Below are 22,227 nucleotides of genomic sequence, written 5' to 3'. Positions count from 1 at the left end.
GCAACCTCCGCCTCCTGGGTTCAGGCAATTCTCCTGCCCCAGCCTCCTGAGTAGCTGGGATTACAGGCACGCGCCACCATGCCCAGCTAATTTTTTGTAGTTTTAGTAGAGACGGGGTTTCACCATGTTGACCAGGATGGTCTCGATCTCTTGACCTCGTGATCCACCCGCCTCGGTCTCCCAAAGTGCTGGGATTACAGGCTTGAGCCACCGCGCCTGGCCTGACTCTTCGTTCTTTCGTCTCCAGCCATTCTCAAATGCGCTAGGCTTGCTTCACCGCAGAGCCTTTGCACATGCCATTCTCTCTGCTTCAAATATTTCTCCCCTTGAATTTGGCATGGGGAATTTGCTTTTCATATTTTTTGGCTTTTCCCTCAGATACAACCTTCTCACTGACCAACCTTCCCTGACCAAATGATTTAAAACCAAATTCGCAACAGTCTTATTCGTCCATTTCCCTTGCTTTATTTTCTTCCTAGCACTTTCCACTTTGACATACCATATATTTTGTTTGTTTATTGCCTGGTTCTCTCACTGAAAGGTAAGCATCATGACAAGAGGGTTTTTCTCTTCTGCCTCTTTTTTTTTTTTTTTTTTTTACTCTTCTAACAGCACTGCCCAGAGGAGTGACTGTCACAGAGAGGACGCTCGTTTAACACCTGTTGTTGAATGAATGAATGAATGAATGAATGAGACACAGGATCTGGGGAACAAAGCAAGTTAGAAACACTGTCCTCCATTACCTAGAGTAGCACTCCCACTTTCCCAGGGCTCATCATCTGTCTCCTCAATTTGCTTATATGTGGAATGAATGATGACAAACTAGTTGTGCCCTTAGCTCCAGAATCTCACAAATGAGTATGATTTATTTTTTGTTTTCTTCTGATCTAGGTGTTCTGGACCACACTTTACAGTGACCAGAAAACCTTTGTGAAGTGTCAGGGTGTAGAAGCAAATACAAACTCTTCACTAAGTGGCCCTCTTTTTGAATGTTAACAGGGTTTGGTCCCAGGTATTTCTGTGTTCAAAGCCTTTCAGGGCAAGGCAGTTTTCTGTGGAGTACACTGTCCTATATACCTAATGGGATGCTAGGTTTCAGCTGGACAAAGTCCTTACAGAGCCGTGATTTTCAAGGGGTAGGGGGAGACATTTGTCATAACTAGAGAGTGGAGAGTGTGGCGTGCTACTGGCATATAGTTGCTAGGGATGCTCACTATCCTACAGTTAAGGTTCTACTTTTACCAAGTAAAAATATAGGTAGGTAAGATAGCCACATGAAATACAGGCATTTCCAGTTAATTGTGAATCTTAGATGAACACCGTTACCTGAAATTCAAATTTAACTGTATTTTATAGTGACCCTGCCTCCTATAATGCACAGGACAGCCTCCTTCCCTCTCAACAATTATCCAGGCCCAAAATGTCAAGAGTGGAGGTTGAGAAACCCTGCCACACAGCAGTGGTTTTCAAGCCCTAGTTTGTATCACAATTACCTTCAGGGTTGGTTTACTGGGCACACCCTCAGAGTTTCTAATACCGTAGGCCTGGAGTGGGGTCCCAAGATTTGCATTTCCATCAATTTCCCCAGGTTAGATTGGGGCCACATTTGAGAATCACTACCCTAGAGAGAGAAAGTCCCCATGCCGTCCTGATTAGGAACCAGAAAAGTTTCAAAGGAGGACAGGGGTGGGAGGATAAGCAAGAGGGGCAGGGAGACCTGGTCCACTGGGGTGGGCGGAGTTATTTCTGCCGTTCCGGCCAGGCAGGCATTTCCGGGGTCCCTCTAGGCGTCGCGGAGGTCCCGGAGTCTCGATGGTTGCACGGGCCGGGGCGTGGCCTGGTCCGGGGGCGTGGCGCGGAAGGCGGGCCGAGGTGAGGCGAGCACTCCCGTGCCGGACGTTGCGCGGCCGTGACGCCCGACGCCAACGCTGGCGCCGCGCTCCTGTTCGGCGGGGTTCACCGTCCGGCTCAGGATCGCGACACTCCGTCTGGGCCAGCGCAGGTAGGCATCACTGTGCTTGCACCACAGGCAGGGCTCCGCTTGAGTAGGGGAGCGGTTGGCCTGATGTTGCGTTTTCTCTACGACGTCAGAGGACCTAGTCCTCAATGCTGTGCGCAGACTGTGGAACAATGGGCTTCCGGGCGCCGAGTTCAGAGGGCCGCAAGGGGGCGCTCCCGCTGCCTGTGGGGGTGCCGGAACGGAGGCCGAGCTGGCTGAGCCGGAGGCGGAGCGGGGTGGGTGGGACCAGGGCGGGGTCGGGCTGAAGAGGGCTGGATTAAGGGCGTGGTGGGAGGGACCAGGCCGGGCTCCGGCAGGCTGGGCGGGCGGCCTGAGGCGCGCTGGCTGCGCGGGCTGCGGGGGCAGCATCACGCCCCGGGGAGGGTCGGCTCCGCGCCTGGAGGCGCGGGGGGCGGGCCGTTCTGAACGTCCGCCTGGGAAGCCGCTGAGGTTTCTGAGGGTCTTCGTTTTCTTTTCTCTTTCGCTTTTGAGATGAGAAAAGGGAGGGAGCCTCCGTATCTCACAAAAGCTTCCTGAGCTGTTGTGCACCTGGCTCAACTTTGGGGTGTTGCATCTATAAAATGTCTTTTGAGAAAGAATTTTTATCTTGAAATAATTTCAGAATGTTACAAAACAAGCAAAAATTTCCATGTACGGTCCGCCCACATTTCCTCGGGGGTTAACATCTTATTTTACAGTTAACACCTACAGTCTTCATTCAGATTTCTCTACTCTCACCTGTTTCCTTTTTGTAATTTAGGCTCCAAGACAGCATTTAGTTGTCCTGTCTTTCCTTGGAGAAATTTACGTTTTAAACATCAGCTGTCTCTCCCTCCCGCCCCCCAACCCCAGGACCCTTTAGAGTGGCCTGGGGAGCTCCGGGTTTCACACCAAGGTGCTTTTTCTTTGCTGAGTGCCTGGACCAGTTCAGTTGAGGACGTCCAGTTGGACCTCTGGGCAGCTTGTGACCACCCTCTGTTCCTCCTCCCAGTGCTGCTAGTCTTGGTCAATGGCACCTCTGTGCTCCAATCAAAAGGGGCTTGAAATCTGGGAGGCCTCCTTAATAGGCTTTCTCTCCTGCCCACGCCCCAACCGATTATCCAGACTTGACAGTTTCACGTTTTAAATCCTCCTCAGGTGTGTCCGTTTCTCTCCATAGGCCCCACCCTTTTGCTGTAGAATTTTTTTTTTTTTTTTTTTTTTTTTTTGAGACTGCGTTTCGCTGTTGTTACCCAGGCTGGAGTGCAATGGCGCGATCTCGGCTCACCGCAACCTGCGCCTCCTGGGTTCCGGCAATTCTCCTGCCTCAGCCTCCTGAATAGCTGGGATTACAGGCACGCGCCACCATGCCCAGCTAATTTTTTGTTTTTTTTTTTTTTTTTTTTTTTTTTTTTAGTAGAGACGGGGTTTCACCATGTTGACCAGGATGGTCTCAATCTCTTGACCTCGTGATCCACCCGCCTCGGCCTCCCAAAGTGCTGGGATTACAGGCGTGAGCCACCGCGCCCGGCTGCCCTAGACTTTTTGTCTGTCTCCCTGCATCTGCTTTGGGTCCTGCCCTCTCAGTTGTCCGTACTGCAGCCAGAATAAGCTTGTTAAAATGCAGCCTTCATTGTGTTATGCTCTGCCTGTAATTTTTTTTTTTTTTTTAAACTTCCCATTGGTCTTATCCTTAACAGGGCCTTCAAGGCTCTGCCGAGCTGGTTCAGCCTCTTGTACCCTGTCTCCTGCAGTTTCCCTACTCTGGTCTGACTGCTTTGCGTTCTTCTCATGTACTGTGCCTTTTACATGGGGTGCTGTTCCCTACTTGCTGAGGGAATTGTTACTCTTCCTGAATTTCTCCATTAGGTTATCCTTTCCTCAGGGAGATAGTCTCTGGCCTCCCTGACTAGGTCAGGTTCCATTTTATGGATTCTAATCAACTCTTTCCTTCTTAGCTCTGCCATAATTGCAATTTTATGCATATATACCTGACACACAGTAGATAATTCACATATTTGCCAAACGAATGAAAAAGTGATAGTATGGCCGCCCAACTGCCTTTATCCAGACATTCCCTTTGGGAGTTCGCGTGGTATGCAGGGGCACTGTCTACCCATGTCCTGTTCCTCTGTTGGCTGTCTCAGGCAGGGCAAGAAAAATGGAGGAGCCACATGTGAGGGGATGGAAGGCCTGGGGAGCACGGTTTGCAGACTTTGAAAGGTAGGATGGGTTTCTGCTGAGCTTCTTACCTATGTATCCCCCTCTGACTTGGTTGAGTTCACTGTATTAGACTGTATTAGACTCTTCACTGACAGATATTCCTATGCGTGGTTTCAGAGACTCTCAGGAGTATATTTTAGGGTCAATCATATATCAAGAGTTTCTGGTTCGTTTCTAAATAGTTTTCTCAAAGCCAAATAGTAAAGATGAAAATGAAAGTCTGCTGCAGATTGAGATGGATGGCGTGCCCTGGAGTGTGGCCATCTGGCTCTGTGGCATGATTAGTTTGGTTCAGCAAGTATTTATTGAGGGCCTACTGCATGCCGGATGCCACGTTGCCTTCTGGAGATACAGAGGTGGGGTCAACTTGAAGGTGGATTACTTATTTTAGTCTATTGTGGTGAAAGCTGTGATAAGAGGAAGACTTGATTGGAAGCTTGATGGATGGAGAAGGACATTGCAGGGGATCCCATAGGCAGAGAATAGCACCCCAGGCAAAAGGCACAGCACACAAGAAGAAAATAAAGCTGTCAGGCCAGATTAGGGAACCTGAGTGAGATAGGATACAAGAAGAGGCTGGACCAGCCCTCAGGAGTGGTCTGAGCCTAGTTGGGAGTGTGTGGGGTTAAGGCTGGGGACCAGGCTGTGAATGACTTTGATTTTATATCAGCGCTTGGTTGGATTGTGACCCAGGGCAAGTTCTTGGTAGGCTCTGAGGATGAGCATAAGCCTCCAAATGGTTGGAAGCTGTCAGTCTGGATGTTAGTAAGTGGATGGGGCCAGCCTAAAGCACAGTGGAGGAAAAGGTGGTAAACTGCTGAGAGATGAAGCAACTGTGAAATGGTAACACAAGTCAGGCTTCTTGACCCAAACCTGGCTGGACCTGGGGAAGAAGTCGGAATGTTTGAGTTTTTTCAGTCATATGGACACACCCTTTAATCAAACAGAATTTCTGCAGCAAAATGTATAGATATTTATAGTAACAAAATTAGACATTATGAAGAGCCTCAGATCAGTCCAAGTTTGGCTGCCGAAGTTTGTTGCAAAGTTTCGAAAGAAAGTTCAGTTTTTAAAGCATATTTGGCTTTTGGAATTGCAGGTGAGGGGGTTGTGGACCTGAAATTACAGTTAACACTTGGGAAGCCTGGCCTAGTGTGTCTGCTTTACACACATTGACTCTTACTGTTTTCACAGTGCAATGAGGGCAGGTACCATATGATGATCCCATTTTACAGGTTGAAGATGGGGCACCGGGAAGTCTCTTTGGTAAGTGACTTTCCAGAATCACACAGCTCGTCGCTGGTGGCTCCGTATTACATATTTTTCCTGGGCTACAGACTTGTGAAAGGGGGTTGGGAGAGATTGAGGGACTGATGTCTTTCTTCTGCACTTCACACACCTGGCATCTGCCTGCAGCAAGCCTGCATTAGTGCCAAGAAGGTGAGAACAGAAGGGAAGCTGGAGCCCCATAGACATTACAATCACACACTTGGATTTACCGAAGGCCCATGGGGACTCATGTCCATGATTACTGGAGCTTATGATCTAATCAGGTGATGAGCTTTTCACACAAGCCATAGGGAAGTTAAGTGTGATGTCACGTGGACCAGAGGTGGTCAGAGGCCCTGTGTATGGAGAAGATGGGATACAGTCTGGTTGGACTTTGAAGAAATTCAGATAAACAATTTTATAAGGATTTTATAAAGAGATTATTTATAAGGGACACAGACTGTTACATGGGGAGATGACCTACCTTTCTTCTTCAAGCTGTGCAAAATGTGTGTGTTCTGGAACATCACAGATGAACGTCTTTTGCTTGACTCCCCCGTCGCTACAGAGCAGCATTTCCTTCAGATGCTGACTGGCTCAGCTGGAGAGTATTTGTTCAGGTGTTTCTTTACAAGTGTCCCTGTGCCTGTGTGTGTTTGTATGAGTGTGTGAGATATACGTGCCAAAATATATCAAATGCACAGGAACAGTTTAAAGCATAATGAACAACTCTGAGTATCCTACTCAGCTTAGGAAATTGTGTAGGGCTGATGGCCCACAGGGTCATGGGGTGTGCCCTATGCTGTGCTGATGCGCAGGATCCGAGAAATAAAGAGACAGGACACAGAAATGCAAGGAAAACACAGCTGGGCTCAGGGGACCACACCACCTATAAGTGGAGTCAGGCGAGGCCCCGAATGTCCAGAAGCATGAGTATTTATTGTGTATAGGTTAGGGCGCAGGGCAGTGAGTGAAATCATCTTTATGATAGTGATAGGGTCGTGAGCAATAAAACAAGGAGTTCACCCCCATTAGGTCATCTAGGCCAGGAGGTGGACAGTGTGCAGCAAGGGGCCCTCTCCCATGAAGGCAAGGGCTATGTGCAGTAAGGGGTCCACCCGCGTTAGGTCACCGAGGCTTGAAGGTGGGCCGTGCGCAGTGAAGAGAGTGCAGTGTGCAATACTTCTATCTATGGGCAAACTACTTCTAAGAAGATTTATAGGAGGATGCTTTAAGTCACATAGCAGTGACAGAGCTGTCAAGGTTACCCCCACCTTCTGGCATTTTCCAGTGAGTTCTATGGGAAGATGCTTTTCGAGCAGCGTAGTAGGAAGAACTGATAAAGTTCACAGTCACCAAGGTGGATTGCCAGTCTGAGGGCAGCCTTCCACAGGAAATGGAGCAAGGTCCTACAACTCCTTTATCAGGAGGAGCGGCTCTTGCCCCAAGCCTTCCATACAGCGGGTATCTTTACGATACTGAATGCTGCTGCCTGGGCCATGGATTCTTGTCCTGGTATAACTGTTTTCCCTTAAATCATGCTCTGCACTGTGTCCACTCTAGGCATTCCTCCGATTATGAACTAAGAATAATTATATGTAGGGAAATATTCTTTAGGCACTCATACTATCAACTATTATATGATTATATATAGAGGATTATATAAAAGAATTCTTCAAGCCCTAATCCTATAAACAAACATATAATTGTATAAAGGATTATATAAAAGGAAATTGCTGAGTAGTAACACTATAAAGTGAGATAGTCCTCAAGCCCTAACTGTGCCAGGGTTCTGCTTAGCTCTCATTCCTCGGTGCCTATATGAGGGTTTACCCACAAATTGAACTTTATCAAAACTTTTATTTCCATAAGTTTTTGGGGAACAGGTAGTATTTGGTTACATGAGTAAGTTCTTTAGTTATTTGTGAGATTTTGGTGCACCCATCACCCAAGCAGTATATACTGAACCCAATTTGTAGGCTTTTATTTCTCACACCTTTCCCATCCTTTCCCCTGGAGTCCCCAAAGTCCATTGTACCATTCTTATACCTTTGCGTCCTCATAGCTTAGCTCTCACTTATGAGCGAGAACATATGATGTTTGGTTTTCCATTCCTGAGTTACTTCACTTAGAATAATGGTCTTCAGTCACATCCAGACCGCTGTGCCACTAATTCATTCATTTTTATGGTGGACTAGTATTCCATCGTATGTTTATACCACAGTTTCTTTATCCACTCATTGATTGATGGGCATTTGGGCTGGTTCCATATTTTTGAATTGTGCTGCTACAAACATGCTTGTGCAAGTGTATTTTCTCATATAATGACTTCTTTTCCTCTGTGTAGATACGGATTGCCGGATCAAATGGTAGTTCTCCTTTTAGTTCTCTAAGGAATCTCCACACTGTATTCCATGGTGGTTATACTAGTTTACATCCCCACCAGCAGTGTAGAAGTGTTCCCCTTTCACTGCCTGCATGCCAACATCTGTAATTTTCTGATTTTTTTGATTATGGCCATTCTTGTGAGAGTAAGATGGTATTGCATTGTGCTTTTGATTTGCATTTCCCTGATAATTAGTGACATTGAGCATGTTTTTCATATGTTTGTTGGCCATTTGTTTGTATTCTTTTGAGAATTGTCCTTAGCCCACTTTTTGATGGGATTGTTTTTTTCTTGCTAATATGTTTCAGTTTATTGTAGATTCTGGATAGTCCTTTTTTACTCTATATGTTTTGAACTGATTAGATATACACAATTTAAAATTACTATATTTTCCTGGTTAGGCAAATCTTTTCTCACTGTAAAGTGATCCTCTTTCTCTGATTTTTTTATTTTATTTTATTTTACTTTATTTTTATATTTTTAATCATAAAAAACATACAATTTACCATTTTAACCATTTAAGTATACAGTTCAGTAGTACTAAGGATACTCACATTGTTGTGTAGCCAATCTCCAGAGCTTTTTTATCTTGCAAAATAAAAAGTATACGCATTAAAACACTGACACCCCATTTCTCCTCCACAGCTTCTGTTAATCCGCATTCTACTTTGTTTCTCTCAGTTTGACTACTTTAATTACCTCATGTAAGTGGGATCAAACAGTGTTTCTCTTTTTGTAATTGGCTTATTTTATTTAGTATAATATCCTCAAGGTTTATTTTTGTTGTAGCTTATGACAAGATTTCCTTCACCTTAAGGCTGAATAATATCCCATTGCATCTATCGATTCCATTCATTCATCAGTTGACACTTGGAGTTGCTTCTATCTCTTGGCTATTGTGAATAGTGCTGCTTTGAAAATGCACTATAGGCCAAGAACAGTGGCTCATGCCTGTAATCCCAGTATTTTGGGAGGCTGAGGCGGGCAGATTACAGGTTAGGAGATCAAGACCATCCTGGCCAACATGGTGAAACCCGTCTCTATAAAAATACAAAAAATTAGCCGAGCATGGTGGTGAGCGCCTGTAGTCCCAGCTACTTGGGAGGCTGAGGCAGGAGGATGGCTTGAACCCGAGAAGTGGAGGTTGCGGTGAGCTGAGATCATGCCACTGCATTCCACCCTAGGCGACAGAGTAAGACTCTGTCTCAAAAAAAAAAAAAAAAAAAAAAAAGAAAGAAAGAAGAAAAAATGCACCACACACATACATTTCTGAGTTTCTGCTTTCAGATCTTTTTTTCAATGTAGTATTGGAAGTCTTAGCTAGAGCAGTTACTGAGAAAAATAAGTAAAAGCCATTCAAATTCAAAAGCAGTAAGTACACCTATCTCTGTTTGCAGATGACATGATCTCATATGTAGGAAACGCTAAAGATTCTGCAAAACAGCAGAATTGCAGCAATTTGTATTTGCAGCAGAATTACAGCAAATTGTGTTTGCTGAATGCAGCACAGTTGCAGGATACAAAATAAATACACAAAAATCAGTTGGAGCCAGGCAGATTACTTGAGCCCAAGTGTTTGAGACCAGCCTGGGCAACATGGAGAAGCCCCATTTCTATAAAAAATAGAAAAATTAGCTGGACATGGTGACCTGTACCTGTAGTCCCAGCTACTTAGGCAGCTGAGGTGGGAGGATTACCTGAACCTGGAGAGTTGAGGCTGCAGTGAGCCATGATTGTGAAGTAGGATCGCTGAGGTTCATTGTCTCACACTAAGGAAAGTGAAGACGTGGACACGCAACGTGTGCGTTTAAGAGTGGAAAGTTTAATAGGCGAGAGAAACAAGAAGAAAGCTCCCCTGTGTATAGGGAGGGGTTTCCAAATGGATCTCCCTGTTCACAGTGGGATGCATTTGATTTTATAGAGGGGCTTCAGGAGGTGGTGACTAATTTACATAGGACCTAGTGGATTGGTTGGACCAGGTGTGCCACTTAGCCTGCAAAGAGGCTGGCCATCTCACCCTAATCTTTTATCATGCAGATGGGGTCTCTACCTGGCGGGTTCCATGACACCCACACCCATGGCAACAAAGAGGAGGAAGAAGAAGACCTCCATGTTTGATGTACTTGCCTTCTGGCACACCTGCTGACATTCACCTATGCAAGCTTATAGCTTGCTTATCTATGCTTGCAGATTGATTTTTTTCAGGCTGCTTTTTGTTAGAAAATAAAGGATTTCAGGGTTGCTTTTTATTAAAAGAAAAACTTTACTGAGTACACCTGTACCCTCGCTAACTGCCTAAATATTTTCTCTTTTTTTTTTTTTTGAGACGGAGTTTCGCTCTTGTTACCCAGGCTGGAGTGCAATGGCGCGATCTCGGCTCACCGCAACCTCCGCCTCCCGGGTTCAGGCAATTCTCCTGCCCCAGCCTCCTGAGTCGCTGGGATTACAGGCACGTGCCACCATGCCCAGCTAATTTTTTGTATTTTTAGTAGAGACGGGGTTTCACCATGTTGACCAGGATGGTCTCGATCTCTTGACCTCGTGATCCACCCGCCTCGGCCTCCCAAAGTGCTGGGATTACAGGCTTGAGCCACCGCGCCCGGCCTAATATTTTCTCTTTAAATCTTATATCAGTTGTGCCACTGCATTCCAGGCTGGTCAACAGAGTGAGACCCTGTCTTAAGAAAAAGAAAAAAATGACATGCACACGAATGTTCATTGCAGCACAGTTTACAATAGCAAAGACCTGGAACAAACCCAAACGCCCATTGATGATAGACTGGACAGGGAAAATGTGGCACATATACACCATGGAATATTATGCAGCCATCAAAAACGATGAGTTTGTGTCCTTTGTAGGGACATGGATGAACCTGGAAGCCATCATTCTCAGCAAACTGACACAGGAGCAGAAAATCAAACACCGCGTGTTCTCACTCATAGGCGGGTATTGAACAACGAGAACACATGGACACAGGGAGGGGAGCACTACACACTGGGGTCTGTTGGGGGGAAATAGGGGACAGACAATGAGGGGTGGGGAGTTGGGGGAGGGGATGGCATGGGGAGAAATGCCAGATATAGGTGAGAAGGAGGAAGGCAGCAAATCACACTGCCACGTGTATACCTATGCAACAATCTTGCATGTTCTTCACATGTACCCCAAAACCTAAAATGCAATAAAAAAAAAAAAGAAAGAAAAAGAAAAAAATGTTAAAAAAAAAAACCCTCAAAAACATAGCAATTACCAAACTTTTTCCATAGTGGGTGCATTATTATCAGCCTATAAATGGTGTACAAGGGTTCCAATTTTTTACATTCTTGCTGATAACTTATCATTTTCATAGTGGCCACTTTAATGGGCGTAATGTGATATCTCATGGTTTTGATTAGTATTTCCCTTAGGAGTAAGACTTTTAATATTTTTCTTAGGTAATTTAGTTTTTATTCCTATTTGTTATATTTGGTTCTTTTTAAGTGTGCTTGACCTTTTTTTCATTTGAGATTATATGTTTCTTGTTCATTTGTTTCTTACAACATATTAAACATATATATTTTGTATTCGATTTATGATAATTATGACATCTATAGTCCGTGGGTCTGATTATGCTGCTCATTGTTTCTGTTGACTCCTATTCATGGCACTTTATTTCCTTGTTTATGACTTTTTTTTTTTTTTTTCCCCAGAATGTGAATTCATCTTTGGAACTGTTATCAGTGGAGCTCTTCAATGTTTTTGTTGGGGATGTATTCCTCCAGAGAGGTTTTATCTGTTTTCACTATTCCTGGGGCAACACTGTTAATGAAGAGCACTTTGGGTTAAAATTTTTATTTGTGGTTATTGAGCCCATTAGGCAGTATCAATTGGCCTCATAAACCTTCATAGTTACAAATTCTTAGGAGACACTCCCTTCCTGACTTTTATCCAGTGGTGTGATTAATTCAGGCATGTTTATTTTCTGGCCTCTTCTTCAGAGTTGGGTTATCTTTTATTCATCCTTACCTTTGGGTGTAGCCCTTGAGTAGGCCCTTTGTGCAGGCCTATTTTCCTAGCCCTTTGTACTAGCCTGACTTTAGTTTCCTCTAGTTTTTATACTCCATGTAGTTCAGAATAGGGGGCTTAATGTCACCACAATTCATGAGAACTCCTCAGAGTGAAAGCTAGCTGAAGACTCCCTTGCTCCTTAGGGCTCCCTGATTGATTTTGCTTTTTGACCCAGTTAGATTCCATGTTTTCTTATCAGGTCAGTGCAGCATTTTAAATTTTTTTTTTTTTTTTTTTTTTTTTTTGAGACAGAGTTTCACTCATGTTACCCAGGCTGGAGTGCAGTGGCGCGATCTCGGCTCACCGCAACCTCTGCCTCCTGGGTTCAGGCAATTCTCCTGCCTCAGCCTCCTGAGTAGCTGGGATTACAGGCACGCACCACCATGCCCAGCTAATTTTTTGTATTTTTGGTAGAGACGGGGTTTCACCTTGTTGACCAGAATGGTCTCGATCTCTTGACCCCGTGATCCACCCACCTCGGCCTCCCAAAGTGCTGGGATTACAGGCTTGAGCCACCACGCCCGGCCAGCATTTTAAATTTTATCCAGCTCTTTAAGTTTTCATCAGGAGAGTTTTTTGGCATCTGTGGTCTGCCATACTGCTGGAAATGGAATTTAGGCATCTCATTTGATGGGTGTCTTTTCTACTTCCCCTTACTCCTGAGAGCCACCTTGAGGCAGGAGTGAGTGTCCCAAAGGAGTGGAGGTCACTGATTGCAGGAGCTACATGTTCTCTTATCTTCTGTGTCTACAGAACCCAACCAGGATTGATTTCACAGGACATGCCAGCCACTGTTACTGCTTGACCACAAAAGCTTGAGAGTGAACCTACAGAGACTAGAAATTGGGTAGTTGGGGAGAGGAAGGTAGAATAACATCAGGAGGGAAAAATATTTGTCATCCTTTCTGGAGGGCTAAGGGGGTATAGGAGGAGTGTTCGAGCAAGATTGATTGTATGTATGCATGTGCAACTCTTAGAATTGGCTGCAAAGGGGCAGATGGAATCAGAATTTGCTGAGTGTGGTTTGTTTTTATGGGTTCATAGGTAGACGATTCAGTGAACTTCCTGGCAGGCTGGCAGGATAGAAGTTCATTGGGGAGGTTGGGCTTAAAGCCTGCCTGAGAGAGCATGGGGAGTCTGTGAATTAGTCGTTTGGTGAGGGCTCTGGCCACACAACATTGAAGTTGTATTTTAAGATTACCAGGACAACCAGTTGGTGATGGGGTCATTTGGGCCATGGTGTGTGTGTAGGGTACTAAACAACTCCTAATACTCTTTTTCTTGGCCACACAGCATTTTGACTTTATCACTGTTTATGTGCCTTGTGATTTGGGAGCTGTTGGTTTGCCCCTGAGAGCAGGTCACTGAGCATCCATTCACCTCCTCCTGGTGGATGGAGGAGAAAAGACTAGAGGCATTAGTGTTACCCTGCTCTGTCCCTGTTATGGGAGGAAATGGACTTGAGGAGCTACTTTACTGAGTATTTTTGCACTCAAGGCCCTGGACTCTGTAGTTGAGTCTTAAGGATAGGGGCACTTGGCCCTTTGGTGATACCTGCCTGGAACAGGTTCAGCTAGGGGATGACAGAGGAGACAGATCCCCTGGTATGTCTAATATATTGGAGACGATTAGGAAGCAGAACTGGGGAAGATTAGGAAGATGATGCTGGGAAGATTAGGAAGATGATGCTGAGGGTTTTATTTTAGGCTTCAAGAAAGGCCTTTGGATTCTCATAGAAAAAAACAAAATCACTTCTCAAGGCCTCTCCTGAGGGCAGTTGCCCAGGTCTTGTGTTCACTGGACTCTGTAAGCAAGCACTGTGTGTATATATAATGGAGATCAGATCCAGCTACTATGTAAGTGTTGAATATACAGTTGTGATCAGACTCAGCCTCCCTGTGAGTGTGCTTTGGGTATACAGTGAAGATCAGACCCAGTCTAGAACAGATAGTATTCATGCAATGGTCTCACAAACGGCACGGAAGGACACTGGCCTATGAAGAGCGTGCTTTGAGTAGCTGACAGAGGCGGCCTTGGCTCGGTTGTCGGGAATTGGTCAGAAACGGTGTGACTGAGCTGACTTCAGGGCCAGGTGGAGCTTCATTTGGTAGGGGGTGACACAGGAATTAAAATGAATTTTAGGCAAGTAAGGCCACATTTGCTTGAATAGTATTTATACTTGTTTTTTGTACTTGGCATTTTTATAGAAGGGTTACATATGCGTATGTCAAGATACCATGAATGCTATAGCTAGAGATATAAAAAGACCTGAGTGTGTTGCATTGATGATGACTTGTATCACAAACACCGATACTAGTGGTGATACAATTTTTCAAAATGGTGAACAAGTGTTGGTAAAGTTCTGATAAAAAGATTTTCATTTTCTCTACTATTAGTGTGTTTACTATACTATATTAAAATTGTGCAAAAGATGTTTTATATTTATATAAATCTGAGTTTGGTTCTAAGCCCAAGTTAAATCATTGCACGTAGGTTTTGGCAGGACAGATGGAAGTCGTGAGGGTATGAGACAGGTGTCGTTTGTGGGACTGACCCACACATTGTGGGACTGCTGTAACCCTTTTCACTCCTTCTCCCATTGTGACAACCAACCTTCTCCCCCAACAAATTTTAAAGCACCTTCTGAGTGCCCTTCTTCCTCCTTCCACTAACTGCTGCTGTTCTGGGTGTAACAGGGAGACATAGATATGACCCCAGGTGGGAGAGCTATTGGAGATGTGCAGAGAAGCGTTGTTGGTCTGTTATTGCTGTTGTAAAAGTGGCCCGTAGTGAGTTGTCCAGACAAATCAAAATGCATAGGAAGTTTCATATCTTAAAATGAGAAATTAACTGGCCAGGTGGTTTGCCAGCAGTCATCACCATTTTGAAAATATTGGCATGGAGTCTCTGTGGTGCTGAGATATTTTCATCGCCTGAATCCTTGTGGAAACTCCCATTATCATTGTGTGCTTGTGCAAATCCCCCTACTCCTATAATTAATTTCTGTGAGCTCTGTGGATAAACGGGGATGCCTCCTGGCCTCTGTTTGCATTTCCCCTCAGCATTACTGCATTTTGTCAGCTTATTGACAGGGTCAAGGTGACTGGTTTTCCATGAATTAAAATTACTAAAGTGTGACTGTGTAATCTCCTGGAAAACTAAGTAGATGCCCTTGGAGACTAACACCTTCTAAATCTGTTGTGATTTTGTTCTGCATTGCTGAGCAAATCACTTCTTTCCATACCTTAGCTTCCTCAGTGGTTAAATGAAGGTTACTACAAACCTCAAGAAGTTGTGAAGGGAATTAAATGCATTGCCATCAGTAAAAATGTTTAGCAATTTGCCGTAATTGATGCAGATTTTTAAAAATATGGAATACTTATGAATTTGCATGTAATCCTTGTGGACAGGCCGTGCTAATCTCAGTATTGGTCCAATTTTAGTGTATGTGCTGCCAAAGTGAGCACTCAGATTTCTTTAAAAAAAACTAACAGATCTGGTTGGCCTTCCACTCCCACCCGCCACCCCATCTCATCTCCCACTTTCCCACTCCAGTTTCCCTCCTTCCCCTGTGGTTACCACTTCTGTGAAGAGCTGGCGTGTAGCCTTCCAGTTCCGGTTTTATACTCCAGCACTGCACATAGTATCTATCAACAACACAGATAATTGCTTGTAGGTATTTATAGTTATATAAACTCTACACTTTCTCTCTGCAGCTTTGTTTCATTAAGTGTTGTTTTCAAGATCTGTATGCTGTCTAGGTAGTTCATTTTTTTAAACTTCCATATAATATAGTTATATTCATTTCCCAGTTGGTAGTCCTTTATGTTTTTCTGATGCGTTGCTGTTATGGACAGTGCAGTAGGGTGTTCTACTGGCATCTACTGGTAGAAGCCAGGGATGCCATTAAATATCCTGAAATGCAGTGGAAAGCCTCCTGCCACCCCACAAGCGGACTCATCTAGCCCCAAATGTCATTAGTTTTGACAATGAGGACTCCTATTTTAGAATGTATTTTGGTGTGAGTTGTGAGATGAGGGAGCTTGCTTTTTTCCCTCTGAAGAACCAGTCGACCCAGACACTATTAAGGTAATGAATCTTAAGGCAGAGATATTTTTCACTTAAATGGTAGAGAAGATGCTATTGCCTTGCTTGTTAAGATATAACTTTTTTAAATTGACTTTGTTTGTCTTACAGATTCTTAGACTCTGTGAGTAAAGGCAGCTTCGTCTTCCCAGTTCTTCATGGCTTCAGCATCCAGGTAGGAGTGCTGTTTGATCAAATGTTTTATCAAAGAATTTATTCCCCTGTGTTTTTGAAAGGCCAGGAAGTTTAAAGAAAGAAGGGAGAGGAGATGGGAGAATAATGGGAAAAATGGGAAAAGGCAGATGGTTGTGTGTATGGGTGTGGTCATGTAGCAGTAATGTTTACGCTCCACAGAAAAACGTGACTTCAGTTTCCTCATTTTTCAAGATAAAGACACCAGATGGTTATCCCTGGGGCCACCTCAGTCCCTGCAGGCTTTCTTATGCCTGGGGTTTGAACAATCATGTGCACAAGTTATTTGAGGGTCGGGGGGTGAGGAGGAGCTTGGGCAGTCAAATTGGTAGAGACCCTGGCCTTGCAGCCCGGGACCTGCCCCTGGGAACTGGGCGAGGCTAGGTCAGAGAAAGTGTGAAGATGGCTGCTGCCCCTGAGAACTTTACTCCAGGGCCCATGGGATGGGCTTTGAATTTCCTTTCCCTTCAAACTGGCCTCTTGTCCTGGCCCATGCAGAGCTTGAATGAGTGAATACCTCACCTCCCCAGAAGTCAGCATTGCAGCTGGCAGTCAGTCTTCTGTGGTAAATCTTGGATCTTTCCTTTGGGATGGAAGGTCCTCATGTAGAGGTTGGGGCCTTCAAAGGGGCACAGAGCAGCAGCAAGCACCTCTGTGCCTACCCTCGCTGCTAAGTCCATTCTCACAGTCAGGGTGATGTATTGACAGCCTAGATACGACTCCTTACTGCCCTGTTCCATCACTCTGGGGCTACCTGTGGCAGCTGAACAATGGAAGTCCTGGCCAGGGCCTGCGGAGTCCTGTGGGGCCTGGTTCTCTCTGGCTCTGCTCTGCTCTGATCTCCTGTCCTCATTGCACCTTCAGCCTCATTGACCTCCTTGCTCTTCTGCAGATGTCAAGTCCCTTCAGTGTCAGGGCCGTGTGCCTGTGGTTCTTTCTCTCTGCCTGGGACATCTTGTCTCCAGCTGTCTGCAGGGTTCAATCTCTCACCTCTTTCAGGCCCGCCACCCTGTGAGCCTTCTGTCACCATTCCGTCCAAAATAGCACCCCTAGCTCTACCACTTTGTTGCATTCTGTCCCTTATCTGGGATGGCATTCATTGCTACCTGACACCATTGTAGCTATTTGTTTGTTGATTTGTTGTCTGACTCCCTCAATTAGAACTAAAATGCTATGCAGGTTGGGCGTGGAGTTTGCCCATCACCAGCCCCTGGGCAGCACCTGTTCACTGTGCTCAAATGCAAGTACAGAGAGTCTCCCACTTAACATGGTTCAACTTAGGATGGTGTAAAAGCCATATACATTCTGTAGAAACCGTACTTTCAATACCCATACAGCCACTCTATTTTTAACTTTTAGTACCGTATTCAATAAATCATATCAGCTATTTAATACTTTATTAAATTATAGGCTTTGTGTTTGATGACTTTTCCCAACTATAGGCTAATGTAAGTGATCTGAACACGTTTACGATAGGCTAGGGTAAGCTATGATGTTTGCTAGGTTAGGTGTATTAAATGCATTTTTTACTTAAGGCATTTTTTACTTAAGTCATTTTTAACTCATGATGAGTTTATTGGTATGTATCCTGATTGTAAGTCGAGGAGCACCTATATCACTTACCATCCATTTGATTCCTATGTCCACAGGGCAAGAGAGTGGCAGGAGTTTCCATGTTTTCCAAGTTGATTTGGCTTCTGATGGCAGTTAGCATGCAGTATGATAGCCGCAAGGGAGCTATCTGAAAATCCAAATCTGCTCAGTTCTTGAATTTGGGTAGTGAGAGTTCAAGTAGGGGGAGTTTGAGAATTTGGGGAATAAGGGAAACTTCTGTTTGTCAATTAAGAGAGGGAAGGTATAGTAAGACAAATGTAATTGCTGAGCTCCTAAGGCCACCGAGCCTGAGGGGACAGCAGTGGGTGTCACTCCAGCTGACCAGGGCTCCCTGTTGGCAGTTTCTGTTATCTGGAGTGATAACAGCAGCATCTGGATTCATCACTAAAGGGGATCCTTTGTTTTAGAACACATTGTTTAAGAAGGAAAGGAATTAGGTAACACCTCTTTAGTCTGTCTCCCATCATTAAAATACTTCTGCACTTAAAAGCATAATCTGTGTTTATCTGGAAAATTTACTTACTAATTGTTATTCCTTGTGTGAGATCTGTGAAGCCATTCAGATGAAAATATTTTATAGTGGGAGCATCCTCCTCTTTTCTGCTGAAGCATTGGTTTTCTGGCATGGCCTCTTCCTGATTCTGTTTCCTGTCATTACAGAGATGTCATTACTGGGAGAGGTTCCCACTCAAAGGTGAAGTCTGCAAAGCTACTTGAGGTTCTGAATGCTATGGAGGAGGAAGAGTCCAGCAACAACAGGGAAGAGATTTTCATTGCGCCTCCTGACAATGCTTCAGGGGAATTTACTGATGAGGACTCAGGTGATGAAGACAGCCAGCGAGGTGCTCACCTTCCTGGCAGTGTGCTGCATGCTTCAGTCCTGTGTGAGGACTCTGGCACCGGGGAGGATAATGATGACCTAGAGCTGCAGCCAGCCAAGAAGAGGCAGAAAGCAGTTGTGAAGCCTCAGCGCGTTTGGACCAAAAGAGATATTCGTCCAGACTTTGGCAGTTGGATGGCATCAGATCCTCATATTGAGGATCTGAAAAGCCAAGAACTGAGTCCTGTGGGCCTTTTTGAATTGTTTTTTGATGAAGGAACAATTAATTTCATTGTTAATGAAACCAATCGTTACGCTTGGCAGAAAAATGTCAATCTGAGTCTTACAACTCAGGAATTGAAGTGTGTTTTGGGCATTTTGATTTTAAGTGGGTACATCTCTTATCCAAGGAGAAGGATGTTCTGGGAAACCTCTCCTGATTCACATCATCATCTTGTAGCTGATGCAATTAGAAGGGACAGATTTGAACTAATCTTCTCATACCTACATTTTGCAGATAACAACGAACTTGATGCAAATGATAGGTTTGCCAAGGTCAGACCTCTCATCATCCGGATGAACTGCAATTTCCAGAAGCATGCACCCTTGGAAGAGTTCTACAGCTTTGGGGAGTCTATGTGTGAGTACTTTGGGCATCGGGGGTCCAAGCAGCTGTACACAGGGAAGCCTTTGCGACTTGGGTACAAGATTTGGTGTGGGACAACCAGCAGAGGCTACTTGGTTTGGTTTGAGCCCTCACAGGGCACACTTTTTACCAAGCCAGACAGGAGCTTGGATCTAGGAGGCAGTATGGTAGTAAAATTTGTGGATGCACTTCAGGAGCGTGGTTTTCTGCCATATCACATATTTTTTGACAAGGTTTTTACAAGTGTTAAACTGATGTCCATTTTGAGGAAAAAGGGGGTGAAGGCCACAGGAACTGTTCGTGAGTACAGGACTGAGCGATGTCCCCTAAAAGACCCCAAAGAACTGAAGAAAATGAAGAGGGGTTCATTTGATTACAAAGTTGATGAGAGTGAGGAGATCATCGTGTGCCGCTGGCACGATAGCAGCGTGGTCAACATTTGCTCCAATGCTGTGGGTATAGAGCCAGTGAGGGTGACTAGTCGTCACTCTGGAACAGCTAAAACGCGGACTCAGGTCCACCAACCATCACTGGTGAAGCTGTATCAGGAGAAGGTGGGGGGTGTTGGTCGGATGGACCAGAATATTGCCAAGTACAAGGTGAAGATCCGAGGCATGAAGTGGTACTCAAGCTTCATTGGCTATGTCATTGATGCTGCCCTCAACAATGCATGGCAGCTACATAGGATCTGCTGCCAAGATGCCCAGGTGGACCTCCTTGCTTTCCGGAGATATATTGCCTGTGTGTATCTGGAGAGCAATGCTGACACGACCTCTCAAGGGAGGCGAAGCAGGCGGCTGGAGACTGAGAGCCGCTTTGATATGATTGGGCATTGGATTATCCACCAGGACAAGAGGACCCGATGTGCCCTCTGCCACTCACAGACCAATACCCGGTGCGAGAAGTGCCAGAAGGGTGTCCATGCCAAGTGCTTCAGGGAGTACCACATCCGGTGACATCGTGAGACATGCTTGTTTGGTTTATAATGAGATGTTTATAGCTCATTACGGATCGCAGTTGAGTACTTCTGTTCTGTGTTGGAAAAAAGACCTGAATTTCTGATGACTTGGTTTTCTATTTTCTCCCTACCCACAATACAGTTCTCTTTTTTATTGTGTTCTATTATACCTACATGTGATATAAATTAATATTTATATTAGTAATATTTGCAAATCTTTATTTTCTGGCATTTATTTAAAGTTAAGGACTTTTTTTATTCAGATAAAAATTGTGCTTTATAGTATATTTGAATCCTAGCAAGAATAATCAAAGGAAAACTTGCAAGAACAGTGAAAAGACTTTACCATTGCATGCCAGGGTTTATAATCTAAGATAGGCAATAGTGTATAAATATCATGTAAATATGGTGGATTTCTTAATCGTATTTATTTCATCTTTATCCAAGTTTATCAAACTGTCCAGGAATAGATAATCTGCCTTGTATTTAGTCAGAGGGCTAGTGTTGCAGAGTTCATATTTTCTTGATAAAAATATTTTCCTAATACATCAATGTGGGATTCCTTTTTTTAAAAAATGTTTTTTTAAATTTTTGTGGGTACATAGTAGGTGTGTTTTTTTATGGGTTACATGAGATACTTTGATATAGACAAGCTGTGTAAAAATTACATCAGGGTAAATGTAAAATTACAAAATTTACATTTTGTCCTTTGTTTTACAAACCGATTATACTCTTAGTTATTTTAAAATGTACAGTTAAATTATTTTTAACTCTATTCACCCTGTTGTGCTAGCAAATACTAGATCTTCCTCATTCTTTCATACCCATTAACTATCCCCCCTCTCCCCCACACCCCAATTTCCCTTTCCAAGCCCTGGTAACGTTCTTTCTACTCTGTATGTCCATGAGTTTAATTGTTTTCATTTTTAGCTCCCACAAATGAGTGAGAACATCTGAAGTTTGTCTTTCTGTGCTTGGCTTATTTACCACTTAATATAATGACCTCCAGTTCCATTCATGTTGTTGCAAATGACTGAATCTCGTTTTTTTTGTGTGGCTAAATATTAATATTTCATTTTATTTGTGTATATTTATCCATTCTATTGTGAATAGTACAGAAAATAAATATAGTAGTTCAGATCTTCAATATACTGATTTTTTTTCTTTTGGATATATACTTAGGAATGGGATTCCTGAATCATATGGTAGCTTTATTTTTAGTTTTTGAGGAACCTCCAAACTGTTCTCTGTAGAGCTTGTACTAATTACATTCCCTCCAACAGTGTTCGAGAGTTCCCTTTTCTGTACATCCTTGCCAGCATGTGTTATTGTCTGTCTTTGGATAAAAGCCATTTTTACTGGGTTGAGGTATCTCAATGTAGTTTTGACTTGCATTTTTCTGTTCATTAGTGATGTTGAGCACCTTTTGTATACCTGTTTGCTATTTGTACATTTCTTTTTTTTGAGATGGAGTTCACCTTATTACCCAGGCTGGAGTGCAGTGGTGTGTGACCTCGGCTCACTGCAACTACTGTCTCCTGGGCTCAAGTGATTCTTCACCTCAGCCTCCCAAGTGGCTGGTAACAGGTGCCCACCACCACACCTGCCTAATTTTGTTATTTTTAATAGAGATACCGTGTTGGCTAGGCTGGTATTGCCCTCTTGACCTCAAGTGATTTGCTCACCTTGGCCTCCCAGCGTACATCTTTAGAGAGATGTTTATTTAGATCTTTTTGCCCATTTTCAAATCAGATTATTAGATTTTTTTTTGCTGTAGAGTCATTTGAGTTTATTATGTATTCTGGTTATTAATTTCTTGTCCAATGTGTAATTTGCAAATATGTTCTCCCATTCTATGGATTATCCTTCACTTTGTTGATTGTTTTCTTTGCTGCACATAAGCTTTTTAACATGATGTAATCCCATTTGTTCATTTTTGCTTTGGTTGCCTGTGGTTGTGTATTGCTAAAGAAATCTTTGTCCACTCCAATGTTCTGGTCAGTTTCCCCA

General features: G+C 44.0%; 1 protein-coding gene and 1 non-coding gene across 5 annotated transcripts; one reads left to right on the top strand and one right to left on the bottom strand.

Moving 5' to 3' along the window:
- Nucleotides 1–1,862: 1,862 nt before the first annotated feature.
- Nucleotides 1,863–20,763, top strand: PGBD2 (piggyBac transposable element derived 2). Of its 4 annotated transcripts, XM_032242035.1 has the most exons (5): nt 1,864–2,002; nt 11,544–11,619; nt 12,655–15,573; nt 16,099–16,162; nt 18,454–20,763. In XM_032242035.1, the coding sequence occupies exons 4-5, from the start codon at nt 16,146–16,148 to the stop codon at nt 20,213–20,215; spliced, it is 1,779 nt and encodes a 592-aa protein (XP_032097926.1). In that variant the 5' UTR covers nt 1,864–2,002; nt 11,544–11,619; nt 12,655–15,573; nt 16,099–16,145; the 3' UTR covers nt 20,216–20,763. The 4 variants fall into 4 exon arrangements, with proteins under 4 accessions (XP_032097925.1, XP_032097926.1, XP_032097927.1 ...); XM_032242036.1 differs by lacking the exon at nt 12,655–15,573; XM_032242034.1 differs by lacking the exons at nt 11,544–11,619; nt 12,655–15,573 and having other exon boundaries at nt 1,863–2,002.
- On the bottom strand, nt 15,266–15,368 carry LOC116526206. Its single transcript, XR_004258024.1, has one exon. It is a non-coding gene; the product is annotated as a U6 spliceosomal RNA (small nuclear RNA).
- Nucleotides 20,764–22,227: the final 1,464 nt, after the last annotated feature.

Source organism: Sapajus apella, unplaced genomic scaffold, assembly GCF_009761245.1.
Source record: "Sapajus apella isolate SASKATOON/1434 unplaced genomic scaffold, GSC_monkey_1.0 scaffold49, whole genome shotgun sequence".
Lineage (NCBI taxonomy): Eukaryota > Metazoa > Chordata > Mammalia > Primates > Cebidae > Sapajus > Sapajus apella.
The sequence above is the reverse complement of the archived record's forward strand: the minus strand, read 5'-3'. Positions and strand labels throughout refer to the sequence as shown.